We start from the raw sequence: 21,733 nt of genomic DNA on the forward strand, positions 1-21,733 counted from the left end.
TTTTATGTCCTTACCGACAAATTTTATGTCCTTACTGAATGGAAGCATCAACGAGAAAACACACTAAGCAACACACTAAGTAAATTCAGAAGTCCATCACTGCACCTACTTCCTTGTCCATTTGATCATAGATCCTGGACCAGGCTCAAGAGGCTTCTCTCTAGCTCAACCACAGTTGCCATAACTATGCATCAGCTTGGCCTGGTTTCCTCTCTGCACTGTGACTCTGGGGCAGTGTTGCAGATAACAACTCATGTGGTAGAAGAATGCCTGACCTGACATCTGGAGGGTGGTCTATAACACCTAGCTTCTCCTGATACAGAAATCATCCTCTGGTTACAGAACCTGGTCATCAAGCTCTGCCTGCATATGAGAGAGAGAGAAGGTCACAGGCTAAAACTTACAAAAATGGCCTGTGATTTCTGGTGCTTCCGTTTTGGGGTGCCCATCCTGAGACACCATGGGACTGATTTTCAGAGGTGCTGATCACCTACAGTCCCCATTAAACTTTAGCTGATGGACAGTGTATAACACTTCTGACGATGTCTCAAGTTGGGCACCCAAGCTTAGAGACTGCTTTTGAAAATTTTGGCCTTAAACTTGTGTCTCTCCATTTCCCTTTTTTAAAAATGGAGACAGCATTTATTCAGCATCGTTAAGTGCTTTGAGTTCCTCAAATGAACAAATATATACAGCGTTAATACAATTTCACAGATCCTCATGCCTAAATCCCATTGAAACTGATGGGAGTTAGGTACCTAAAAACCTTTGAGGATCTGGGACAAAGTGTTTTCTAACATAAAAATAATCACTAGACAAAAGATTTATATTAAATTTTTGAAATACCTTTCTTCAAGAAATTTCTCAAAGTACTTTATAAGCTTTGTGATTCTTCTGGGTAAAAGATCCTACATAAATGAGAAAAATACATCTGGTTTAAATATCAAGCAAAAGAGTGAGCTACATCTTCAGCTGCTGTGAACTGTTAAAGCTCTATTGACTTCAACTGAGCTATGACAATTTACACAAGTTGAGGAGCTGGCCCAATGTCTTCAGTTGCACAGTACTGTCTAATTCCATGCTGGTAGGTTATTCTATTACTGAATAAAATGGTGCAGTGCTACCTACTAATTGCCAGCATCACCTCCTTTAGCAAGTGAGGTTTGCTTTGGAGTTTTGTCATCCAAGGCCAATGTCCTGTAAGTCTGAATGAAATCATATTTCAAGGTAATATGGCTACAGCTGAAAATTGGTAATTAAAGGATATGGGCAGTTAAGACTCATGTATATAGGAATTTCAAACGTTGACAATGGTTCTCATTGAATATACTGAGCCACAACCTCTTCTGCAGCTTCATCAATTGGAGAGTTGTAAAGAAGTGTGACAGCTATTTTTATTTCTTTTAATGAATAATGTTAAATCGCAGATTGCATAGTCTACCATAAAATTGTTCAGACATACATTCAACAAATTAAAGAGAAAACACATCATAAAGAGTTGGGGCTAGGGATGCAAAGTCTTGGCAGCAAATTTCCAGTGGTACACAAAGTTCTTAGACTCAGATAATTCCACATAAAATGATAGCTACTTATAAAATGGGTTGTAGTGTAGTTTGTAGATAAACTAAAGATTTAAGACAAAATCTAATCAGTGTATCATATAGATATATTAAAGCTGATTATTCTTGAGCGAAATCCTGGCCCCACTGAAGTCAATGGGAATTTGGCCATTAATTTCAAAGTGGACAAGATTCAACCCTTTGAATTGAGTAATTTTGCAAGTAGAAGATTTAAATTCTAATGCCACAAAGACTTCAGTATGACTATTTACATGCTTAAAGTTAATCATGCATGTAAGTTGTTGCAGGATTGGGGCTGTTGTGGGTGATTTATATTTATTACTAAAGTTCACTGCTGTTAACATAGTCCACTATACTATGATCTTCCAGAAAAGCCTGGAAGCTTGAATTTCTAAAACACTTTCTCTCTTGATGTGTCTGATCACTATTTAATTCTTGCTTCAACTAAATGATATAGCAGATGCTTCAAAGTAATGGAAACATTACTTTTTACTTGGCCATTTTCATGTAGGAGATGTAAAATAAAATCTGATTACAATACAACCTAGTTTTACCCAATACATATTAATATTAAATTAAATAATGTAATGTTAAATGTATCGTATTACCTTTCCAGATTTGCTTACTTTCAAAACAATGAGATATTTTTTCCAAGTGATATTACACTTAATATATTCTCTACTACCATCCATTTTGAAATACCTTCCTATTTAGGCCTTGGGACACGGGGATAAAAAATAGGAAACCTGACATGAAAAGCCTTTTAGGAATCACACTAATATTTCAGACAAGAGTGGAAAACTCCAAAAGACATTCAAATACATTGTTAGAAGTGAACCTGTAAACATTTCCAAAGTGAATTGTTGTTTAGTTTCATATGTCTTTTGAGCTGTCAGATCCAGATCAATTGTCTGAAAACTAAGGTTTATAATTCTTTTAATAGAATATATAATACAAAAGGAAATTGTGGATTTTACTTGATATGCTAGAGTGCCACATGTGGCTCTAGTTATCTACAAACACAGCAGAAGATTAAGGATCCTAGAGTTTATGGCTATTTTAAGATGCAGCAATGGGTTTTCTGAAATGCAAGTGTAACATAAAAAAATCCAAAAATATCAGAGCTTGTTTAGATTAATGCTGCTAGTAAATTTTGATGGACAATGGGCATTGCATGTAATGGCAGAATTTGGTTCTTAAGATTCGGATATGTCAAAAGTAAGAGACTTGTGCATCAGCAACAGTGTTTATAAGTTCCAATCAGTTACTAGTGCAAAACAACTGAAAGCAGGAGGCAGGTGTTACTGATGACAGAGTTTCAAGTTAAAGGGGTTCAACAGGTGTCACCAAGAGACTAATTTGGCCTGCAGATCCTTTCTTACTGGTGGTGATTTGCAAGAAGCAAAGAACTCAGTATGACTTTCAGATTTTACATATTTATAGGGCTGTTAGAAACAAACTAAAGCAAAACAATTTATGTACTTATGAACATGGAACCCTAATATGCCATTTTATAGTTACTTTTCAGACAAGACCTGGGCTTAAAGAAAATGGATGTCTCTCACTGACTTGCTCAACACATTGCAGCCTAAACTGCTATGCTTGCCACTGGCTCTTTTAAAGTCTTCTTTACAATATAAAGAAACAGATGCCTTCCATTTTCCATCTCTATCATTTTGAGTAGTATGTTACTGCTCAATCAAGCTATAGGTAACACAGGGATAAAATCTGCCATTGCAGACAGTTATGTGGCTCCCAAGGGTGTGCCATGACATCTTTAATTAGGGAACCACGGCCAATGGGAGCTGCGGGGGTGGTGCCTGTGGGTGGGGGCAGTGCATGGAGCCTTCTGGCTACCCCTCCGCCTAGGAGCCAGAGGAACATACCACCACTTCCCAAAAGTGGACTTCCTCCAACCCTGGGAAATGCCAGGGCCACCTGAGGTCAGTATCGCCCAGAACCCCCACCTTGAACTCCATCCAATGACTTAGCCCCCTGCCCCAGCTCAGAACCCCCTACTGCACCCCAACTCCCTCCCAGAGCCCACACCCTTTGCACCCTAAACCCCTCATCCCTGCCCCCATCCCAGAGCCCTCACCCCCCCTACACCCCAACCCCCATCCCAGAGCCCCCTCCAACTCCCTGAACCCATCCCCAGCCTCACCCCAGAACCTGCACCCCCAGCGCAGAGTTCATACCCGGTCCTTCACCCCAACCCTGTGCCTCAACCCACAGCCCCCTCCCACACTCCAAATTCCTCAGCCCCGATCCCCACCTAGAACTCCCTCCTACACCCCAAACCCGTCATCCCCAGCCCCACCCCAGAACCCGCACCTCCTCCCGACCCCCTGCCTCAGCCCAGTGAAAAGGAGCCAGTGATAGGGTTGCCAGGAACGCCTGGTCGAAAAAGGATCCTGATGGCTCCAGTCAGCACCGCCAAATGGGCTGTTAAAAGTCCGGTCAGTGGTGTTCCGGGGCAAAGGCAGGCTAGTCCCTGCCTGTCCTGGCACCAGTGCTGCACCTCAGAAGCAGCCACAGGTCTGGCTCCTAGGCAGGAGGGCCACGGGGCTCCACGCACCGGCTCCACACTCCAATTGGCCAGGAACTGCACCCAATGGGAGCTGGGGGAGGGGGCGGTGCCTGTGGGTGAGAGCAGTGCATGAAGCCTCCTACCCACCCCATTGGAGCTGGACTTGCTGGCTGCTTCTGGGGCACAGCACCAGTGCCAGGACAGGCAGGGAACCTGCCTTAGCTCTGCTGACGGGAGCCACTTGAGATAAGTCTGACCCCCAAACCCCTGTCCTGAGCTCCCCCAAACCTGGACCCCTCTCCTGTCCCCCAAACTTCTCATTCCTGGCCCCACCCCAGAGCACCCCTGCATCTCAACCTTCTGCCCTAGCCCACAGCCCCCTCACACACTCTGAACCCCTCATCCCTGGCCCCACCCCAGAGCCTGCACCCCAACCCCTTCCCACACTCCAAGTCCTTCTGCCTCACCCCATGCCTGGAGCCCCCCCCTGCACCCCAAATCCTCAGCCCTACAGCCAGAGCCCTCACCCCCTCCTGCACCCATACTCTAGCCCAATGAAAGTGAGTGAGGGTGGGGGTGAGTGAGCCACCCACAGAGGGGGAATGTGTTAAACTGGGGGCAGGGCCTCTGGGAAGGGGAGGGATTACGGTGTTTGGTTTTGTCTGATTAGAAGAAAGTTGGTAACCCTAGCGAGTGAAGCTAGGTCTACACTACCCACCTGAATCGGCGGGTAGAAATTGACCTCTCGGGGATTGATTTATCGCGTCCCGTTGGGACGCGACAATCGATCCCCAAATCGACGCTCTTACTCCACCAGCGGAGGTGGGAGTAAGCGCCGCTGACAGAAAGCCGCAGAAGTCGATTTTGCCGCCGTCCTCACAGCGGGGTAAGTCGGCTGCGATACGTCGAATTCAGCTACGCTATTCACGTAGCTGAATTTGCGTATCTTAGGGTACATCTACACTACAGCGGGGAGTCGATTTAAGATACGCAAATTCAGCTACGTGAATAGCGTAGCTGAATTCGACGTATCGCAGCCGACTTACCCCGCTGTGAGGACGGCGGCAAAATCGACTTCTGCGGCTTTCTGTCAGCGGCGCTTACTCCCACCTCCGCTGGTGGAGTAAGATCCCCGAGAGGTCGATTTCTACCCGCCGATTCAGGCAGGTAGTATAGACCTAGCCTTAAATCGACTCCCCTCTGTAGTGTAGATGTACCCTGAGTGATGGAGGGTCCGAGGATGGAGTGCGTGGAGGCGGGGCCTCAGAGAAGGGGTAGAGGGGCAATGGTATTGTTGGTTTTCTGCATTTAGAAAGTTGGCAACGGCAACCCTACTACTAAGACACACAAGAAGTTTTTACTGAACAATTTTTGCACTAAGCTGTTCCACCCTGATGGAGTTCATGCCCAAGCAGACTTCACGCCACCAGCTCGGTTCTCTCACTGACAGTTCAATTCTACACGTTCAGGGCTTCGGCTGTGCAACCTTTCCCAGTGGGGCTCCACCACAGCGGGTCATCCCTACGGTGTGACCCCACCCGTAGAGCGCCCCAGGGGCGAGCTCACGCAGTGCAGAGGACGCCAGTTAGTTCTACAGAGCGCGTAAGTGGCCGGTGCTGACGGAATCGTCCCCGCGGCTGGATCCAGCGCGTGAGCCACCTGTGGAACCAGGTGTTTAAATCCTGAGTGTCTGGGGCACTTAATACCCGCGTTGCATGGACAGGCGGCAGGAAAAGTCAGCTGGGGACACAGGCGCACAATATGGCCCGCGCTGCCGCTAACCTGTATCATTCCATGTGTTTACCAAGTTCTGACCCCGGGAGGCTTCCAGCGGCGGTCGGGGATCGACGTCTCCCTGTTTTATTCTTCCTCTCCGGAGACCCCTGCGCCGTAGGGTCACTCCACGTGCTGCAGGCTGGGGCAGCCCAGGTGAGCGATGCCTGGCACAGCAGGTTTCGTCGGCGCTGGCTGTGATCTCGGGGGGACCGGACCTGCCCCTGCCCGGCTCTCATGTGCATGCCGAATGGCCCTGCTCCGCAGCTGCCCAGGGGCCCAAGGGCGTGGCAGGGCTGAGTGCTCCCCTAGCAGCCCTTCCCCGCGCGTTCATACTGGGGAGCTCGCTTGGTGCAGGGATGGTGGGCTCCGGCGAGCTCCTCCTCCGGCTCTAGCTCCCCCTCCCTGCACTGGGAGCTTTGCAGCGGACTTTCCAGAGTCCACCCCCCTGTCCGCGTCTGCTCCGACATGAGGCTGTGGGTCCTGCTGAGCCTCCTGCTGCTGCACGAAACGCTGCAAAATGGTGAGTCAGCGGGCTGGGGACACCGGCTCCCCCTTCAAGCCTCCCTCCCTTCCCCTCGTTGTTCCCGCGGCCCAGCGAGCCCTGAATCTCGCGGCGGCCCAGCCCCACTGCCCTCGGGAGCGCACTTGGCTCGCTCCCCCACTGCTACCCCCGGCCCCTTGCTGCCCTTCCCCTGGGTTAGCGGGCACAGCCGCTGTTTGCATGGGGCGGGGGGCATAGTGTACGGTGCTGTACAAACAGCGTGTCCCACAGTCCTGCCGCGCCTCTCCTGCCGACATGCTCCGTTCAGCCCTTTCCTCGCTTTTCTCCTGCTTATTTCCCCTGCTGCCTCATTTCATTTATTGCCTCCTCCGCTCCCACTTCTCAGTGGCTCCCTTCCTCTCTTCTCAGACTGCACAGACCAGGCAGCCCTCACCCTGCCTAGGGAACATTTGTCTCCCTCATTTTCCATAAATCAGCTGCACTTTTTCCCCTTCTCCCTCAGACGTATCAATAGGTGTGTAAACAGGGCTGGGTTTGCAATCTGCTTGAATTCCTGCAGCTGGCTTACTATTTCCAGGGCTTTGCAATTCATGTAAACGTGTCCACTTTTAGGTGGGAGGTGGGGTTACTTGGTATTCCCACCCATCTCCAATAAGGAGTTGATTTCCATCTCACAGCAGCCCAGAAAGGACTTGGAATGGGAGGAAGAATCCTGGAGCTGTTAGCCATAGAAATGAGTTGTCAGGTTTAAAGAGTGCAATTCTCTCTGTGTCCCATCCTGCACAGCTACCAGAGCCCCAGTTTCTCCTCTTCTCCAGATGAAAAACAGATTATGCTATTATACAATCTCACTGTTGCTGCCAACAACCTGGCTTTGGTTTTTCTTGCGTTCATGGGGACTGACCAAAAATATGGCTTCTTTCTGCACTGATCTTTTTGGGAAATAAAAAGTATTAGCAAAAATGCCAAGCCTCTTTTTATTAAGCACAAACTACAAGTCATTATTTAAGATGAGAACAGAAATCTTTTTTTGTCCTGAAGGGGGAAAAAAAGTTAGTGCTGTACATCGTAAAGAAGAAATGCATTTAGTACATCTGTTGTGAGTGAAAACCAAAAAAGCATTGGTACAAGATGCAAATCTTAAAAGTTGCTAGCAAGATAAGGCTCTGATCAGATTAAAGGGATTCAGAAAACTAATTTATGTTTTGTGTAGGTGAATACTAGGATACTATCCCAATCCTCAAAGTTATTAAAATGTTGTTTTGCTGTCTTCCATATCAGTATTAAAGAGCAATAGCATTCTAGGTAAAGTATACAGTTATTTTTTCAGGTGTTATTTTTGAGAAATGACTATCTTAATATGGAACAACACTTATTGCAATATAATCATCTAAAACTTGTGGTTAACTACGTCACTTGTTGTCCACAGAGATTAACTGCAATTAACTTGTATCTTCACGTAGTTTTTATGTATCATCCTTGTGAAAGGACATCAACTTTATTTTAATCAAATTTCCTTTTCAGGTTGTGGTGTTTGTTTTTGTTTGGTTGGTTGGTTTTTAAGTCTGCAGCTGGGATAGGGAAATTCACAACCAGCCCTGTCGGGTAAATGACCAAAGTGATGCTGCCCCTGTCATTCAGGGCTTGTCTCTATGGGCATATTGTTTTGGATTAGTTTGACCACTCTAAATACACTGAATTAACTATAGTGAACTGAAGCACATTCACACTTTGTTATAATGGCTTAAGGTACTTCCCTTGTATCCCATTGTGTCCATGCAGCTCCATGTGCTGTTTTGAATTAAGCATACAACATTCTAGGCAGGTATCCCATAAGAACTGCCATATTGGGTCAGACCAAAGGTCTATCTATCCCAGCATCCTGTCTTCCGACAGTGGCCAATGCCAGGTGCCCCAAAGGGAATGAACAGAACAGGTAATCATCAAGTGATCCATCTCCTGTCGCCCATTACCAGCTTCTGGCAAACGGAGGCAAAGGACACCATCCCTGCCCATCCTGGCTAATCGGTCCATCAGTGGCTATCTTCCATGAATTTAGCTAGTTCTTTTTTTAACTCTGTTATAGTCTTGGCCGTCACAACATCCTCTGGCAAGGAGTTCCACAGGTTGACTGTGTGTTGTGTGGAAAAAATACTTCCTTTTGTTTGTTTTAAACCTGCGGCCTATTAATTTCATTTGGTGTCCTCTAGTTGTTGTTATGAGAAGGAATAAATAACACTTATTTACTTTTTCTACACCAGTTATGATTTTATGTGATTATGCATGCACCATGCCATGTTCTACTGCTCAGCTGTATGCATTATGGGATTCTTCTTGTAGTGAATTGTGGGTTGCCTACTGGAATCCACAGGAATTCTGGGACTTGGGACCCGGGACCCAACTCTCCTGGCAATGCATAATTAGGGTTGCCAGCTTTCTAATTGCAGAAAACCAAACACCTGGGCCCCACCCCTTCTCCAAAGCCCTGTCCCCACTCACTCCATCCCCCCATCTCTGTCACTTGCTTTCCTGCATCCTTGCTCATTTTCATGGGGCTGGGGCAGTGGATTGGGGTGCAAGAGGGGGTGAGGGCTCCGGCTGGGGATGCGGGCTCTGGGGTGGGGCTGGGGATGAGGGGTTTTCAGTGCAGGAAGGGGTGTTGGGCTGGAAGGTGGAGTGGAGGGGTTTGGAGTGTGAAAGGAGGCTCCGGGCTGGGGCAGGAGGTTCAAGTGTGGGAGGGGCATAGGTGCTGATTCCATGGGTGCTCCAGGGAAAAATTAGTGAGTGCTCTGCACCCACCAGCAGCCAAGTTTAAGTACAAAATAAATATGTATAACAAATTTAAAAGTATGTAACTAGTAATTTGATATGGTGGCGGGTGGCGCCTTTTTTTGGTGTGTTTGCTCCCTCTGATGCTAGAACCTGGCTATGCCACTGGTTGGAATGGGAGCAGGGCACGGGTGGGAAGAGGTGGGGGTGGAAGGGGTGGAGTGGGTGTGGGGCCGGGGGCAGAGGGCGGTTGAGCACCCACGGGGAAGTCGGTACCTATGGGAGGAGGTGAGGGCTCTGGTGGGGAGTGCGGTCTTTGGGATGGGGCTGGAGATGAGGAGTTCAGGGTGTGGGAGGGAGGCTCTGGGCTGGGGCAGAGGATTGGGGTGAGGGTTAGGGCTCTGGCTGGGGATGCGGGCTCTGGGATGGGGCTAGGGATGAGGGGTTTGGGGTGCAGGAGGGGGCTCCAGGCTGGAGCTGAGAGGTTCAGTGTGTGGGAGGGGGCTCCAGGCAGGGGATTGGGGTGTAGGAGGGGGTGCAGGCTCTGGGAGGGAGTTTGGTTGCGGGAGAGGGTTTGGGTGTGGGCTCTGGGTGGTGCTGACCTCAAGCGGTTCCCAGCCAATGGGAGCTGCAGAGCCGATGCTCGGGGCGGGGGCAGTGCGTGGAGCCTCCATGACTGCCCCTCCGTTTCGGAGCCAGAGGGATATGCCAGCCACTTCCTGGGAGCCGCTCAGAGTTGGGCAGGGAGCCTGCCAGCCCTGCTGCGCCCCCAACCGGACTTTTAACAGCCCGTTCAGCAGTGCTGACCAGAGCTGCCAGGGTCCCTTTTCGACTGGGTGTTTTGGTCTAAAACTGGACACCTGGCAACCCTACCCATTAATCATCTGTATTTTGCCAGTGCCATTTTCAAAATGCTGTCAGGCAGCATGGAGGACACATTGCTGACTGCCATGATCATGACAGTCATCATTACTATGAGCAGAATGATGCACATGTATTAGCAGTTGAGTGGGCTTTGGTCTTGGGCTGTAGATGCAGCAATATGGCTACAGCTGTTGCTGGAGGAAAAGGATGAAATCGAGCAGTTACTTCCACAGGGCATCTTGTTGGAACAGCTTTACTTAGAGTGCAGTTTCTGAGCTCAGTCAATGAGCACTGATTGGTGGGACAGAATAGTGATGCAGAACTAGGGTGACCAGCCATGGTGGCATAACTTCAGGATGTGGAAGGCTAGTTTCCTAGAGATCTATTCAGAACTGGAGCTGCAGTGGCAGAACATCAACATGAGAGTTCTCCTTAGCATGGGGAAGCGTGTTGTCATCACTTTTCTGGAAGTTCACCACCCTGATTGCTACTGGTCATTAGCTAACTAATTTGGTGTTGGCAGATGAACTGTTGGGGCTGTTTGCTGTGCTATTCAGAGGGTGCAGTTGTGCTGGGTCGTAAAGCTTGGCAATGCACAGGAAGTTGTTGTCTTTGTACAGATGGTGTTTCTAGACTGTAAAAAGGCTACTGCTGCAATCTCCATACCTATTCCTTGTTCCCACAGCAGGCCCAAGACTTGGTCACCAGGAAGGAGTATTTTGCCTGGTTGATCACTGTGGAAGGTTCACCAATATTAATGTGGGGTAGTATGGGAAGGTCCACGGTGTCAGAATCTTTAGATACTCAGGCCACTTTTCTGGAATGAGCAAAGAAATCTTTGCTCCCCAGTCTACTATGGACATTTAATAGGATCATGATTCCTTCCAGCATTCTGGGAGATCTAGCTTACCCTCTGCTTCCCTGGCTTATGAAGTCTTTTACTGAACATCTGGGTAGGAGAATGGACCTGTAGCTGCAAGATGACTGGAGGAGTGCATTTGGAAAACTGCTGGGAAGGTGGAGGTTCTTCATGACAAGGTTGGATTCTTCTTGTCATTATGTGCTTTGTATAAATGGTTGCTGTGTTTTGCACAGTATCTGTGACAGCAAGGGAGAGGGCCTCACCGATGGGTGGAAGGGAGAGGTGGGGAAACTTTCTGAATGTTATGAACAGCCAGAGAGCGCAAAATGCTCCAACTGGTTAGGGATGGTTAGGGTCAGGGATGTGTTGTGGCTAATGAATGTACTGTAACCAAGGACATGACTACCATGTACGTGTTGTGGTTTTTGGGGGAATTGATACTGTGGGGAGGATGTTATGTAATTAAGGGGAGAGCTGTTCCTCAATGAAACTTTTCAGCCAAGTTGTACAAAATACCTGAGGTATCAAAACTACTTGAATAATAATAAAAAAGTTAGACTATAGTGTAAGCTTAAGAGCAGTGGAACTGTGGCATGCCCAAAGAGTTGAGTGCTCTCATACGTGTGTAGGTGAGATGTTAGAAATTGTTCTGCTTCTCCAGTGGGATTGATTGGAGTAGGAATGGTCTGCACTTTTTGTGAGTGAAAGGGAGGTCCAAGTATGGTATATTCTTCACAGTTTGCAGGACATGGCTAGGTTGTGGTGCTGTGCATGGCCTTTGCAACAAAATGTGTGTCAGCACAATTGTTTGCCTCTGTATTGTGTGCATCATGTCCCTTTTCAGGGCCGTATACTCCCTTCCAAGTCTGTGATTGCTCTAGGAAACTATCCCTTGACCCTCTGCCTAACTAGCCCTTTCTTGGAATGCAGTCACTATTTCCCTGGAAATCTTCTTTCTTGTCGTCTTTTGCTTCTCAGGCTCTTGTATGTGTGGGATACAGCATCACAGGTGATTAGGGAAATCAGAAAAAGCACAAATAGTTATCCCAATACTAGTCTCCATACCAACAATGATAAAATGTCATTCCCATTTGAACTTCCCATTTTGTGGTTCATTTTGAGATGGTGAGACACTTTCTGATTTAGTTCCTCTTTGCATAGGACCCCTCTGCCAATGCTGTGGGGGGACTGTGGGTGTGGGAGGAGGGTGAAGGACATGCTAGTACTGTAATTGCATGTCTGTCTCTGCAAGATGTTGTTACACTGAAGGATGGTACCCTGAGTTGAGTCCCCATGAGATACAGAAGGGTCTTGCTCAAATGGGCAATGGGCAAATCAGGAAAATAGCAGCACAGCTATTTATCAGGATGGTGCAGGAGTGGAAGGGAAACAATACCTATCTAGGCTGCCCTGAGAAGGCTGCATTGTCTTGCAATATGCTTGCCAAAATATTGCACTATCTTTGCCTTATTCTCTTTTAAATATCTGTAGATTAGCCCAAAGTAAACTGCAAAATAAACGTTACCAATAATTGGTTTGAACACAAAAGGTTAACACGGCTGAGGGAATGATTGAAAATAGCCATGATTGCCTTGCAGTCCTTATGCATTTTTTGAATGTCTGTGTCGTCTGATTTTGGCAATTTTATTACATAATTTTAATGCACTGCTTAAACTGTGATCAGAGTACATTTTCTACTGCTTTCTTTTGTTTCTGTATCTGCAGCTACAGTAAAGATATGTGCTATGCAGTGTATTTGATTTATTTTTACCCCTGTGGTACTGACATCTTGAATGGAAGGGGGGTGAGGGGAGCTGTGGTCAACTGGGAGGGAGAGCAATCATCCAGCAGATGGGGAGCAGGGTTTTGGGGTGTCACATCTGGCCGATAGTTATGGGATTTGATACTTCTATAGCTTTGTTTCAAGTGCAGATAGCATTTTAGGGGTGAGGGTGGAAGATGAAGAGGGTGATAAAAGCCATGCAGGTGGAGAGAGGCTCCTAGATCTGTCCAACATAGTGCATGGGGGTGGGGGAAGTTGTTTAAATTCCCATATATGGTTGTATTGTAATACAGCACATACTACTACTACTACTACTACAGTTTCAGGCTGGCAGTATTCATATGCTGGCAGTATTCATCTTGTGTAATCTGCCAAATCACATGATCTTGGCTGCCTCCTCCTGGTCTGACTGCATGATCTACATGGTGTGTTGAGTACTTGCCATGGTATCTAGGGTGCTTTGTGGAAAACTGTTCACCACATAATGTAATAGATTCCAAGGCCAGAAGGTCTGACCTCCTGTACAACCCAGGCCATAGACATTCTCCAAAATAGTCCCGAGAGCATATCTTTTAGACAAGCATCCACTCTTGACTTGAAAATTGTCAGAGATGGAGAATCCATCACAATGCATTAACCATGTTCCAGTGGTTAATTACCCTCACTGTTAAAAAAAATTATGCCTTCTTTCCAGTCTAAATTTTTCTATCTTCAGTTTCCTGCCATTGGATCTTATTATATCTTTCTCTGCTAGATTGAAGATTTGTTCCCCATGTAGATACTTGTAGACTGTAATCAAGTCACCCCTTAACCTTCTCTTTGTTAGAGTCAGAGCTCAATCTATTTTGCTCATCACTGTGAGGCGTGTTTTCTAATCCTTTAATCAGTCTCATGGCTCTTGTCTGAATCCTCTCCAATTTATCAATATCCTTCTTAAATTGTGGACACAGAACTGGACACGGTATTCCAGCACCAGCCACACTAGTGCTAAATACAGAGGTAAAACAACCTCTTCTGCTCCTACTTGAGTCCCCTGTTTATGCATCCCAGGGTCACATTTGCTGTTTTGAGTGCAGTGGTGGCATCACATGCAAAAAATGTGGACCAGGTGCTCACAGTATGGGCAAATAGTGGGAGCATTACTAGAGGTCTTGTCCTTGTCTCCTGTCTTCTGCTTGAGCACCTTTGGTTTGACTCTGCCTTGGGGCCGGCTCAGTGCCTTCATTTGCCCACAGTGTTTGTAGATGTCTGCATTCCGGTGACTGTTCTCCTGCTGGGTCTGGAATATGCAGGTCTCCAAAAAAGGCAAGCAAGCCAGGAGCTTGATGGAGGCCCACAAAGTACGGAATTTCAGGGGACGTGGTTACTGTAATGGGTATGTGGTACTGGCTGTGGATACAAGGCACTTTAATGAGAACAAACTATAGTAAAACTGGATTAACTTCCCCATGTTGATAAGACCTTAGACACAACAGTCGTGAAGGCTGGGGGCTTAATTTCTAATCACCAAGCACCTCTCCCAAAAGATTCCTGTTGGCACAGTATTTATCACGATGTCAGTACAAGTAGTGTGACTGACTATGCATTAGTTATTGATAGACAAAGACACTTATCAGTGCAGAGAGGAGTCTTACAGAAAGCAAAATGGATTAATTGTGCATCATTCTTGAGACAAGTAAAAATATGGTTCATGGGCAGGATCCCCTGGGAGAATAACATGAGGAGGAAAGGAGTCCAGGAGAGCTGGCTGTATTTTAAAGAATCCTTATTGAGGTTGCAGGAACAAACCCTCCCGATGTGTAGAAAGAATAGTAAATATGGCAGGCGACCAGCTTGGCTTAACAGTGAAATCCTTGCTGCTCTTAAACACAAAAAAGAAGCTTACAAGAAGTGGAAGATTGGACAAATGGCCAGGGAGGAGTATAAAAATATTGCTCAGGCATGCGGGAGTGAAATCAGGAAGGCCAAATCACACTTGGAGTTGCAGCTAGCAAGGGATGTTAAGAGTAACAAGAAGGGTTTCTACAGGTATGTTAGCAACAAGAAGAAGGTTAGGGAAAGTGTGGGCCCCTTACTGAATGGGGGAGGCAAACTAGTGACAGAGGATGTGGAAAAAAGCTAATGTACTCAATGCTTTTTTTGCCTCTGTCTTCACAAACCAGATCATCTCCCAGACTACTGTACTGGGCAGCACGGTACAGGGAGGATGTGACCAGCCCTCTGGAGAAAGAAGTGGTTCAGGGCTATTTAAAAAGCTGGATGAACACAAGTCCATGGGGCCGGATGCACTGCATCTGAGGGCGCTAAAGGAGTTGGCGGATGTGATTGCAGAGCCATTGGCCATTATCTTTGAAAATTCCTGGTGATCAAGGGAGGTCCCAGATGACTGGAAAAAGGCTAATGTAGTGCCCATCTTTAAAAAAGGGGAGGAGGAGGATCCAGGGAACTACAGGCCAGTCAGCCTCACCTCAGTCCCAGGAAAAATCATGGAGCAGGTCCTCAAGGAATCCATTTTGAAGCACTTTGAGGAGAGAAAAGTGATCAGGAACAGTCAGCATAGATTCAGCAAGGGCAAGTCATGCCTGACTAACCTAATTGCTTTCTATGATGAGATAACTGGCTCTTTGGATGAGGGGAAAGCAGTGGATGTGTTGTTCCTTGACTTTAGCAAAGCTTTTGATACGGTCTCCCACAGTATTCTTGCCGCCAAGTTAAAGTAGTATGGGCTGGATGGATGGACTATAAGGTGGATAGAGAGCTGGCTAGATCATCGGGCCCAATGGATAGTGATCAATGGCTCCATGTCTAATTGGCATCCGCTATCAAGCGGAGTGCACCAAGGGTTGGTCCTAAGGCCAGTTTTGTTCAATATCTTCAGTAATGATCTGGAGGATGGCATGGATTGCACCCTCAGCAAGTTTGCAGATGACACTAAACTGGGAGGAGTGGTAGATACGCTGGATGGTAGGGATAGGATACAGAGGGGCCTAGACAAATTAGAGGATTGGGCCAAAAGAAATCTGATGGGGTTCAACAAGGACGAGTGCAGAGAATCCCATGCACTACTACAGACTAGGGACTGAGTGGCTAGGTAGCAGTTCTGCAGAAAAGGACCTATGGGTTACAGTGGACGAGAAGCTGGTATGAGTCAACAGTGTGCCCTTGTTGCCAAGAAGGCTAACAGCATTTTGGGCTGTATATGTAGGAGCATTGCCAGCAGATTGTGGTACGTGATCATTCCCCTCTATTTGACATTGGTGAGGCCTCATCTGGAGTACTGTGTCCAGTTTTGGGCCCCACACTACAAGAAGGATGTGGAAAAATTGGAAGGAGTCCAGCAGAGGGCAACAAAAAATGATTAGGGGTCTGGAGCACATGACTTATGAGGAGAGGCTGAGGGAACTGGGATTATTTAGTCTGCAGAAGAGAAGAATGAGGGGGGATTTGATAGCTGCTTTCAGCTACCTGAAAGAGGATGAATTTAGGCTGTTCTCAGTGGTACCAGATGATAGAACAAGGAGTAATGGTCTCAAGTTGCATTGGGGGAGGGGAGGAGGAGGGGTTAGGTTGGATATTAGGAAAAACTTTCCCACTAGGAGGGTGGTGAAGCACTGGAATGGGTTACCTAGGGAGGTGGTGGGATCTCCTTCCTTAGAGGTTTTTAAGGTAAGGTTTGACCAGGGCCGGCTCTAGGCACCAGCAAAACAAGCTGGTACTTGGGGCGGCACATTTTTAGGGGCGGCATGGCCGGTGCCAGAATGTCGCCCCTAAAAATGTGCCCCGGCCGCCCTAGCTCACCTCCATTGCTGCTGCCACGGCGCGCGAAACAGCTGATTCGCGCGCCGCTGCTCGCCCTCCCTCCCAGGCTCTCAAGTTGTTTCGTGCACCGCGGCGGCTCGGGGTCTCCCCCTCTCCTCCCTCCCAGGTTTGAGAGCCTGGGAGGGGAGATCCCGAGCGGCCGTTTCGCGTGCTGCTTCTCCCCCTCCCTCCCAGGCTCTCAAACCTGGGAGGAGGGGAGACTCCGAGTGGCCGCGGCGCGGGCGCCGCTTCTCCCCCTCCCTCCCTCCTAGGCTTGAGAGCCTGGGGGGAGGAGGCAGGGCTGGGAATTTGGGGAAGGGGCGGAGTTGAGACGGGGCCGGGGGTGGGGTAATTAAAGAACGGGGGCGGGGGGCAGCCAAAATTGTTTTTGCTTTGGGCGGCAAAAATCCTAGAGCCAGCCCTGGGTTTGAGAAAGCCCTGGCTGGGCTGATTTTAGTTGGAGATTAGATCCTGCTTTGACCAGGAGGTTGGACTAGATGACTTCCTGAGGTCCCTTCCAACCCTGATATTCTATGATATTGAAAGCATGCAAACTGAAGGCCTGCTCCTGTGAATAATTCCACACATGAGTGACTTTGTTCATGAGAGTATCTTATTCAGTTATTCACGTGTTTCCAGGATTAGAACCTAAACTGAACGTGCCACTAAAAGTTAGCTTCATAAACTGACGAAGTGACAATAAAATCATGTGGCTGCACAATAAAGGCCCAATCCTGCAAGCATTTATGTACAGGATAACTTGTGTGAGTAGTGCCATTTTTGCAAGATTGAGTCTGTAAGGCATGTACTCCCTCTTTGTGATTATGTTATGGCTTTGTTTGGTTTAATAATCGATCCCCACTTCATTTAAGTGCTGTGGCAGAAGGAGTTTTTAGAAGGGATTTGAAGGTAGCAAAGGCAGTACCAGAGTGTGGTGTTTTTTTTTGTTTTTGTTTTTTTCCCTCACTGACTTGATTTGCTGCTGCACGTCTACTGACTTTGCTTATCGTTCAAGTTTTTGTTTATTTCATTAGATTAATATTTACTGGCCAGACATCCTCAGTCCAGAAATGTTCTTGAAAGTGGACACTTTAAAAACTGGCCACCAGTTTTGGATGCTTCAATTTGAGACACCTTATTTTTAGAAAGTCTGAGCACCCACAACTCCAGTTGAAGTCAATAGGCACTGAAGGTGTTAGATTCTCTATCAAGTCCTAAGAATTTCCAGTTGGGCACCTGTGATTGATGGCCATAATTGAAAAATCTAGCTGTTGCCTTGGAGATTTTTAAATGTCAAATGTATTATCACTATAAAGAAACTCACAACATTTAACAAATGCACCAAAAAATCAGCAGTGATCTGTAAACTTCCTGATATTTGTTATGTGGCACCCTTCTTTTAACACACATTGTCTGCAAAATTATACAGAGGTGTAGGAGTGGATGGCCACATATGACGACCTATTTTAAGATGCAAGACTTACTTTCAATTCACCACGTGACTAAGTGCATGACTGAACTGACAGCTTTGACTGAAATTATCTGAGACAAAGGTATTTGTTCCCATGTTACATTGAATTCTGATACCTTTCATTTATTTGTCTGTTCCTATTAATTGTGTTACACACAGAGACAGATTTTCTTAATATTAAGAGCAGTCTGTATTTTTCTGGAACATGTGACATTCGGTGGTTTAATACTTAAATTTCCATATGAGTTTGGAATTCTATGACCCCAATCAATTTTTCTATGCTTTCCTTGTATGAAGGCTGATCAAGGTGAGCTTCCAGGAAGGAAAACTCTTTTTACATAAAGACTGTAGTTATTATAGACACTTGCAGAGAAGAAACCTTTCAAAGATAATTATAATTTTTTGCTTGTTGAAAATCATCATTAACACATAGCTTTTTTCTTCACATTTTTATTAGTTACCGGACAACCTGCAAAGAGTAAGCGTCCAAAGGAACCAGGAGAAAACAAAATTAAACCTGCCAACAAAAAAATGAAGCCCAAACTCTCTAAATTAAAGGAGAGAGAATCCAGTGACTCATCCACAAAATCCCAATCCATAATGATCCAAGTGATGGATAAAGGCCGCTTCCAGAAACCTGCTGCCACTTTGAGTCTGCCTGCAGGGCAGAGCATAGAACTACGATGTAAAGGGAATAAAATTGGGTGGAGTTATCCTTCATACCTAGATACCTTTAAAGACTCCAGGCTCAGGTAAGTTTCCTTTAATCTGAAAGAACTGGAAACACACACATACATACATACATAGATCTATCGATCGATCTATCGATCGTCAGGATATTTCACCTTGAAAGGAATGTATCTTTTTGATAATCAGAAAAGATAGGAACCTGGCTTGAGTAGAAAAAAAATCTCCTTAATTAAACCAATTTACTGTATTGGAAAATAATTATTATTATTTGCATAAGCAGGCAGTATCTTTTAGGTTTATGTAGAATTGTTCTCCCTTCTGTGACTTTAATTTCCATATCCAGTGCTGCTATTAACAAAAAAAGCATCTTGGAAGTCACAAGAAGTATTAGCAGACTTTTATGGAGAAACATACATAGGGTCTCTTCACACTATGTCTGGCCCTATCACTCCTGATTTCTAATGCTTGCCTACTTACATGACCATATGTTTTCCAATACCTGTTTTAATATGGCCAAATCCTGCAGTCTTTACTCCTTATGTAGGCAAAACTCCCATTGACTTAATGGGAACTTTGAGTGAGTTTATAATGACAGCAGAATTTGGCTCTTAAGGATTTATTGATTCCTATCAGCCACAAGTACTTCAGTGAAACCTGTCTTAAAGGACTGAAAAAAAAATAGCTTAACTAAAATGATTTTCTAATAAAGGAAGAGTAGAATTGTAGCAGAGCAAAAATATCTTCAGTCCATTTGGGGTTGTTTTGGGTGCTTGCTTTAGGCAATAGTACATATGGCTGTTTATCTGTATATATTTTATTTTTTAATATGTAATGATTGTTGAATAATATGCAGAGTTGGAGGTGGGTAGTCACGTGACATTAGATGTTAGAGAGAGAGATTAGTTGAGTGACAAGTATTAGTGTTTTAAAGTTTGAATTAAATCAGAAATGTATTTAACAGTATGCAACACATGGGTGATCGAGAAGGAGTGGGACATAGGTTTGAGGGATCAATGATAAAATTTATGGGTGTAGGTGGGGAGAGTCTGCAGAATTTGGGCTTGTCCTAGATTTGGCCATTTGCCTGCATTTTCAGAAAATGAATATGGAGTGTAGATCTATAGAAGGTTAGAGTTCTGATTTGGGAAAGAAATATTGAGGATCCTGCTTACATGAAGAGTAAGCCCACCAGTAAGATTACAAACTTTAGTGGGCAACTTTTGTGTGTCAAGTTTGGGATGCGTCAAGGGTAACAGACAGTCATTATTCCACAGCATGTGGAAGTTGGCTTGTATTGGTGAGAACTCTTACTCTTAATGCCATGGGGTAGGTTCTCAGCTGGTGTAAATTGACTTCAGTGGTGTTATGACAATTTATACCAGCTAAGAAGGTGCCCCATCACTGGAGAATAAGAGAAGCTGTGTGAGGGAATTTCATAACTATTATTGACTGAAAAATTGTAAAATATTTCTGAAGTCAGGTGGATAAATGAAATTGACCAGAACATGCAGCTATGACTAAAGTGAGAAACACTGGTTCCCAAACCTGTTACATTGTTAATGAAATATTGTACGTTTCCCGAAGCCCTAAACCAACCAACCAACCAACCAGTCAAGGGACTTAAGTTTTTTTAAGTTGAAATTTATTTTGATTTGTCTAAATATTTTCTAGACTAAAATATTAATACTTTTCCATGCCTCTCCCCACGGACACATTTTCTTTCCTCTCCTCTGTTCTTTGTTTCTTTTGAAACCTGACATTTGCTTCCAAAAAGATAAGAACTAGATGGATAGAAACCTGGTTTTTGGGCCTCATCTACCTTTCAGTGGAAGTCCATTACATTCCTTAGAGTCTTCCAAACCTTTAACTAGGGAGAGATACAGGGCCCGCACCTGGTCCTTTTTAAGTCAGTGGGAATTTAGCCATTGGCTTCCATGGAAGTAGAATTGGACTCATAACATAAAAATGAAATATTTTCCATTTGAGTTAGGAATAAAGTTCTTCTTTTGTCTACCAGTTAGTTTTATGCAGTCTTTTGTCTTTAGTTACATTAATTTCATTAATCAAATATCTTTCAAACGGTTTATAAATTATATTTTGTAGCAATAGGTGCTTCCTTAATACAGTAGACAGTAAATCAGTATTTATTCACCTGCTGGTAAAGCATTTTTTCCAAAGATCTCTTCAATCTTTTTCCTGGTGTCAGGTTCCTATCCATTCTTGAGATCTGAATTTAACCTTTAGTAACATGGTGGGCTTTCCATTTAAACCCATAAATGAGAATTTATTTTACTTTCATTCAAGATAGGCTTTCGGGGCAATTACCTCTGCCAGAAAGTGTCTGCTACCACTGCATTTATTTTTCAGCTAGTGGAATCCTGGGTTCACATTTCCACTTAAGAGTGTTAAATGAGTTCATCAATAATTTATAACTTAGCTTGAATTTGGAAGTTCCCTTTGCCTTTCAATATTTTGTTTAGATTATAATGAATTAAGATGTTTAAATGTTGAAAATGCAGCTTTCCAACAAAAATGGTATGTGTTTGCCATTCCCCAAAGCTACAATAAAGAGAAGTGTTTCAGGCCCTGAAGTCCAATTCTCTTTAGTATGGATGTTGAAAAGTAGGGAGAGGGTTCAGTGAAGAGCTACAAGAATGATTAAAGGTCTTATAAATGTATCTTACAACGAGAGACAGAAGGAACTCAATTTGTTTAGTTTCTCAAACTGAAGATTTTAAGAGCTGTCTTGATCACAGTTCATAATTACTGAACAGGTAGATTTTCTTTTTGCTAGATTTTAAGAGCCTTCTTGTACAAAGACATAACAAGATCTAGTGGCTGGAAGTTGAAGATAGCAAAGTTTAAAAACTGGAAATAAGGCATGCTTTTAACAGTGAGGGTTTCCAACTATTGGAATAGTTTATTAAGGGATGTGGTAAATTCTCCATCACTTTGGATTCTTTAAATCAAGGTTGAATGTCTTTCTCACAGATATAACTTAATTCCACCACAAGTTGTTGGATGTAATGCAGGAAATACAGTGCATTATTTTCTGTAGTATACTTTATACTGCTGTGCCACTTGGCTTTCGCTTCACATTTTTACCCA

The 21,733-nt window shown here is 45.1% G+C and overlaps 1 protein-coding gene across 1 annotated transcript in view; it reads left to right on the forward strand.

Moving 5' to 3' along the window:
- Positions 1–6,212: 6,212 nt before the first annotated feature.
- The window catches only part of PDGFRL (platelet derived growth factor receptor like), a 47,843-nt gene continuing 32,322 nt past the window's right edge, over positions 6,213–21,733 (forward strand). The window contains exons 1-2 of the mRNA XM_054030858.1: positions 6,213–6,406; positions 18,393–18,687. Coding sequence (XP_053886833.1) covers positions 6,352–6,406; positions 18,393–18,687 — 350 coding nt within the window. The 5' untranslated portion in view covers positions 6,213–6,351. The remainder of the gene's footprint in view (positions 6,407–18,392; positions 18,688–21,733) is intronic.

This window comes from Malaclemys terrapin, chromosome 5 (genome assembly GCF_027887155.1).
Source record: "Malaclemys terrapin pileata isolate rMalTer1 chromosome 5, rMalTer1.hap1, whole genome shotgun sequence".
Taxonomy (NCBI): Eukaryota; Metazoa; Chordata; order Testudines; family Emydidae; genus Malaclemys; species Malaclemys terrapin.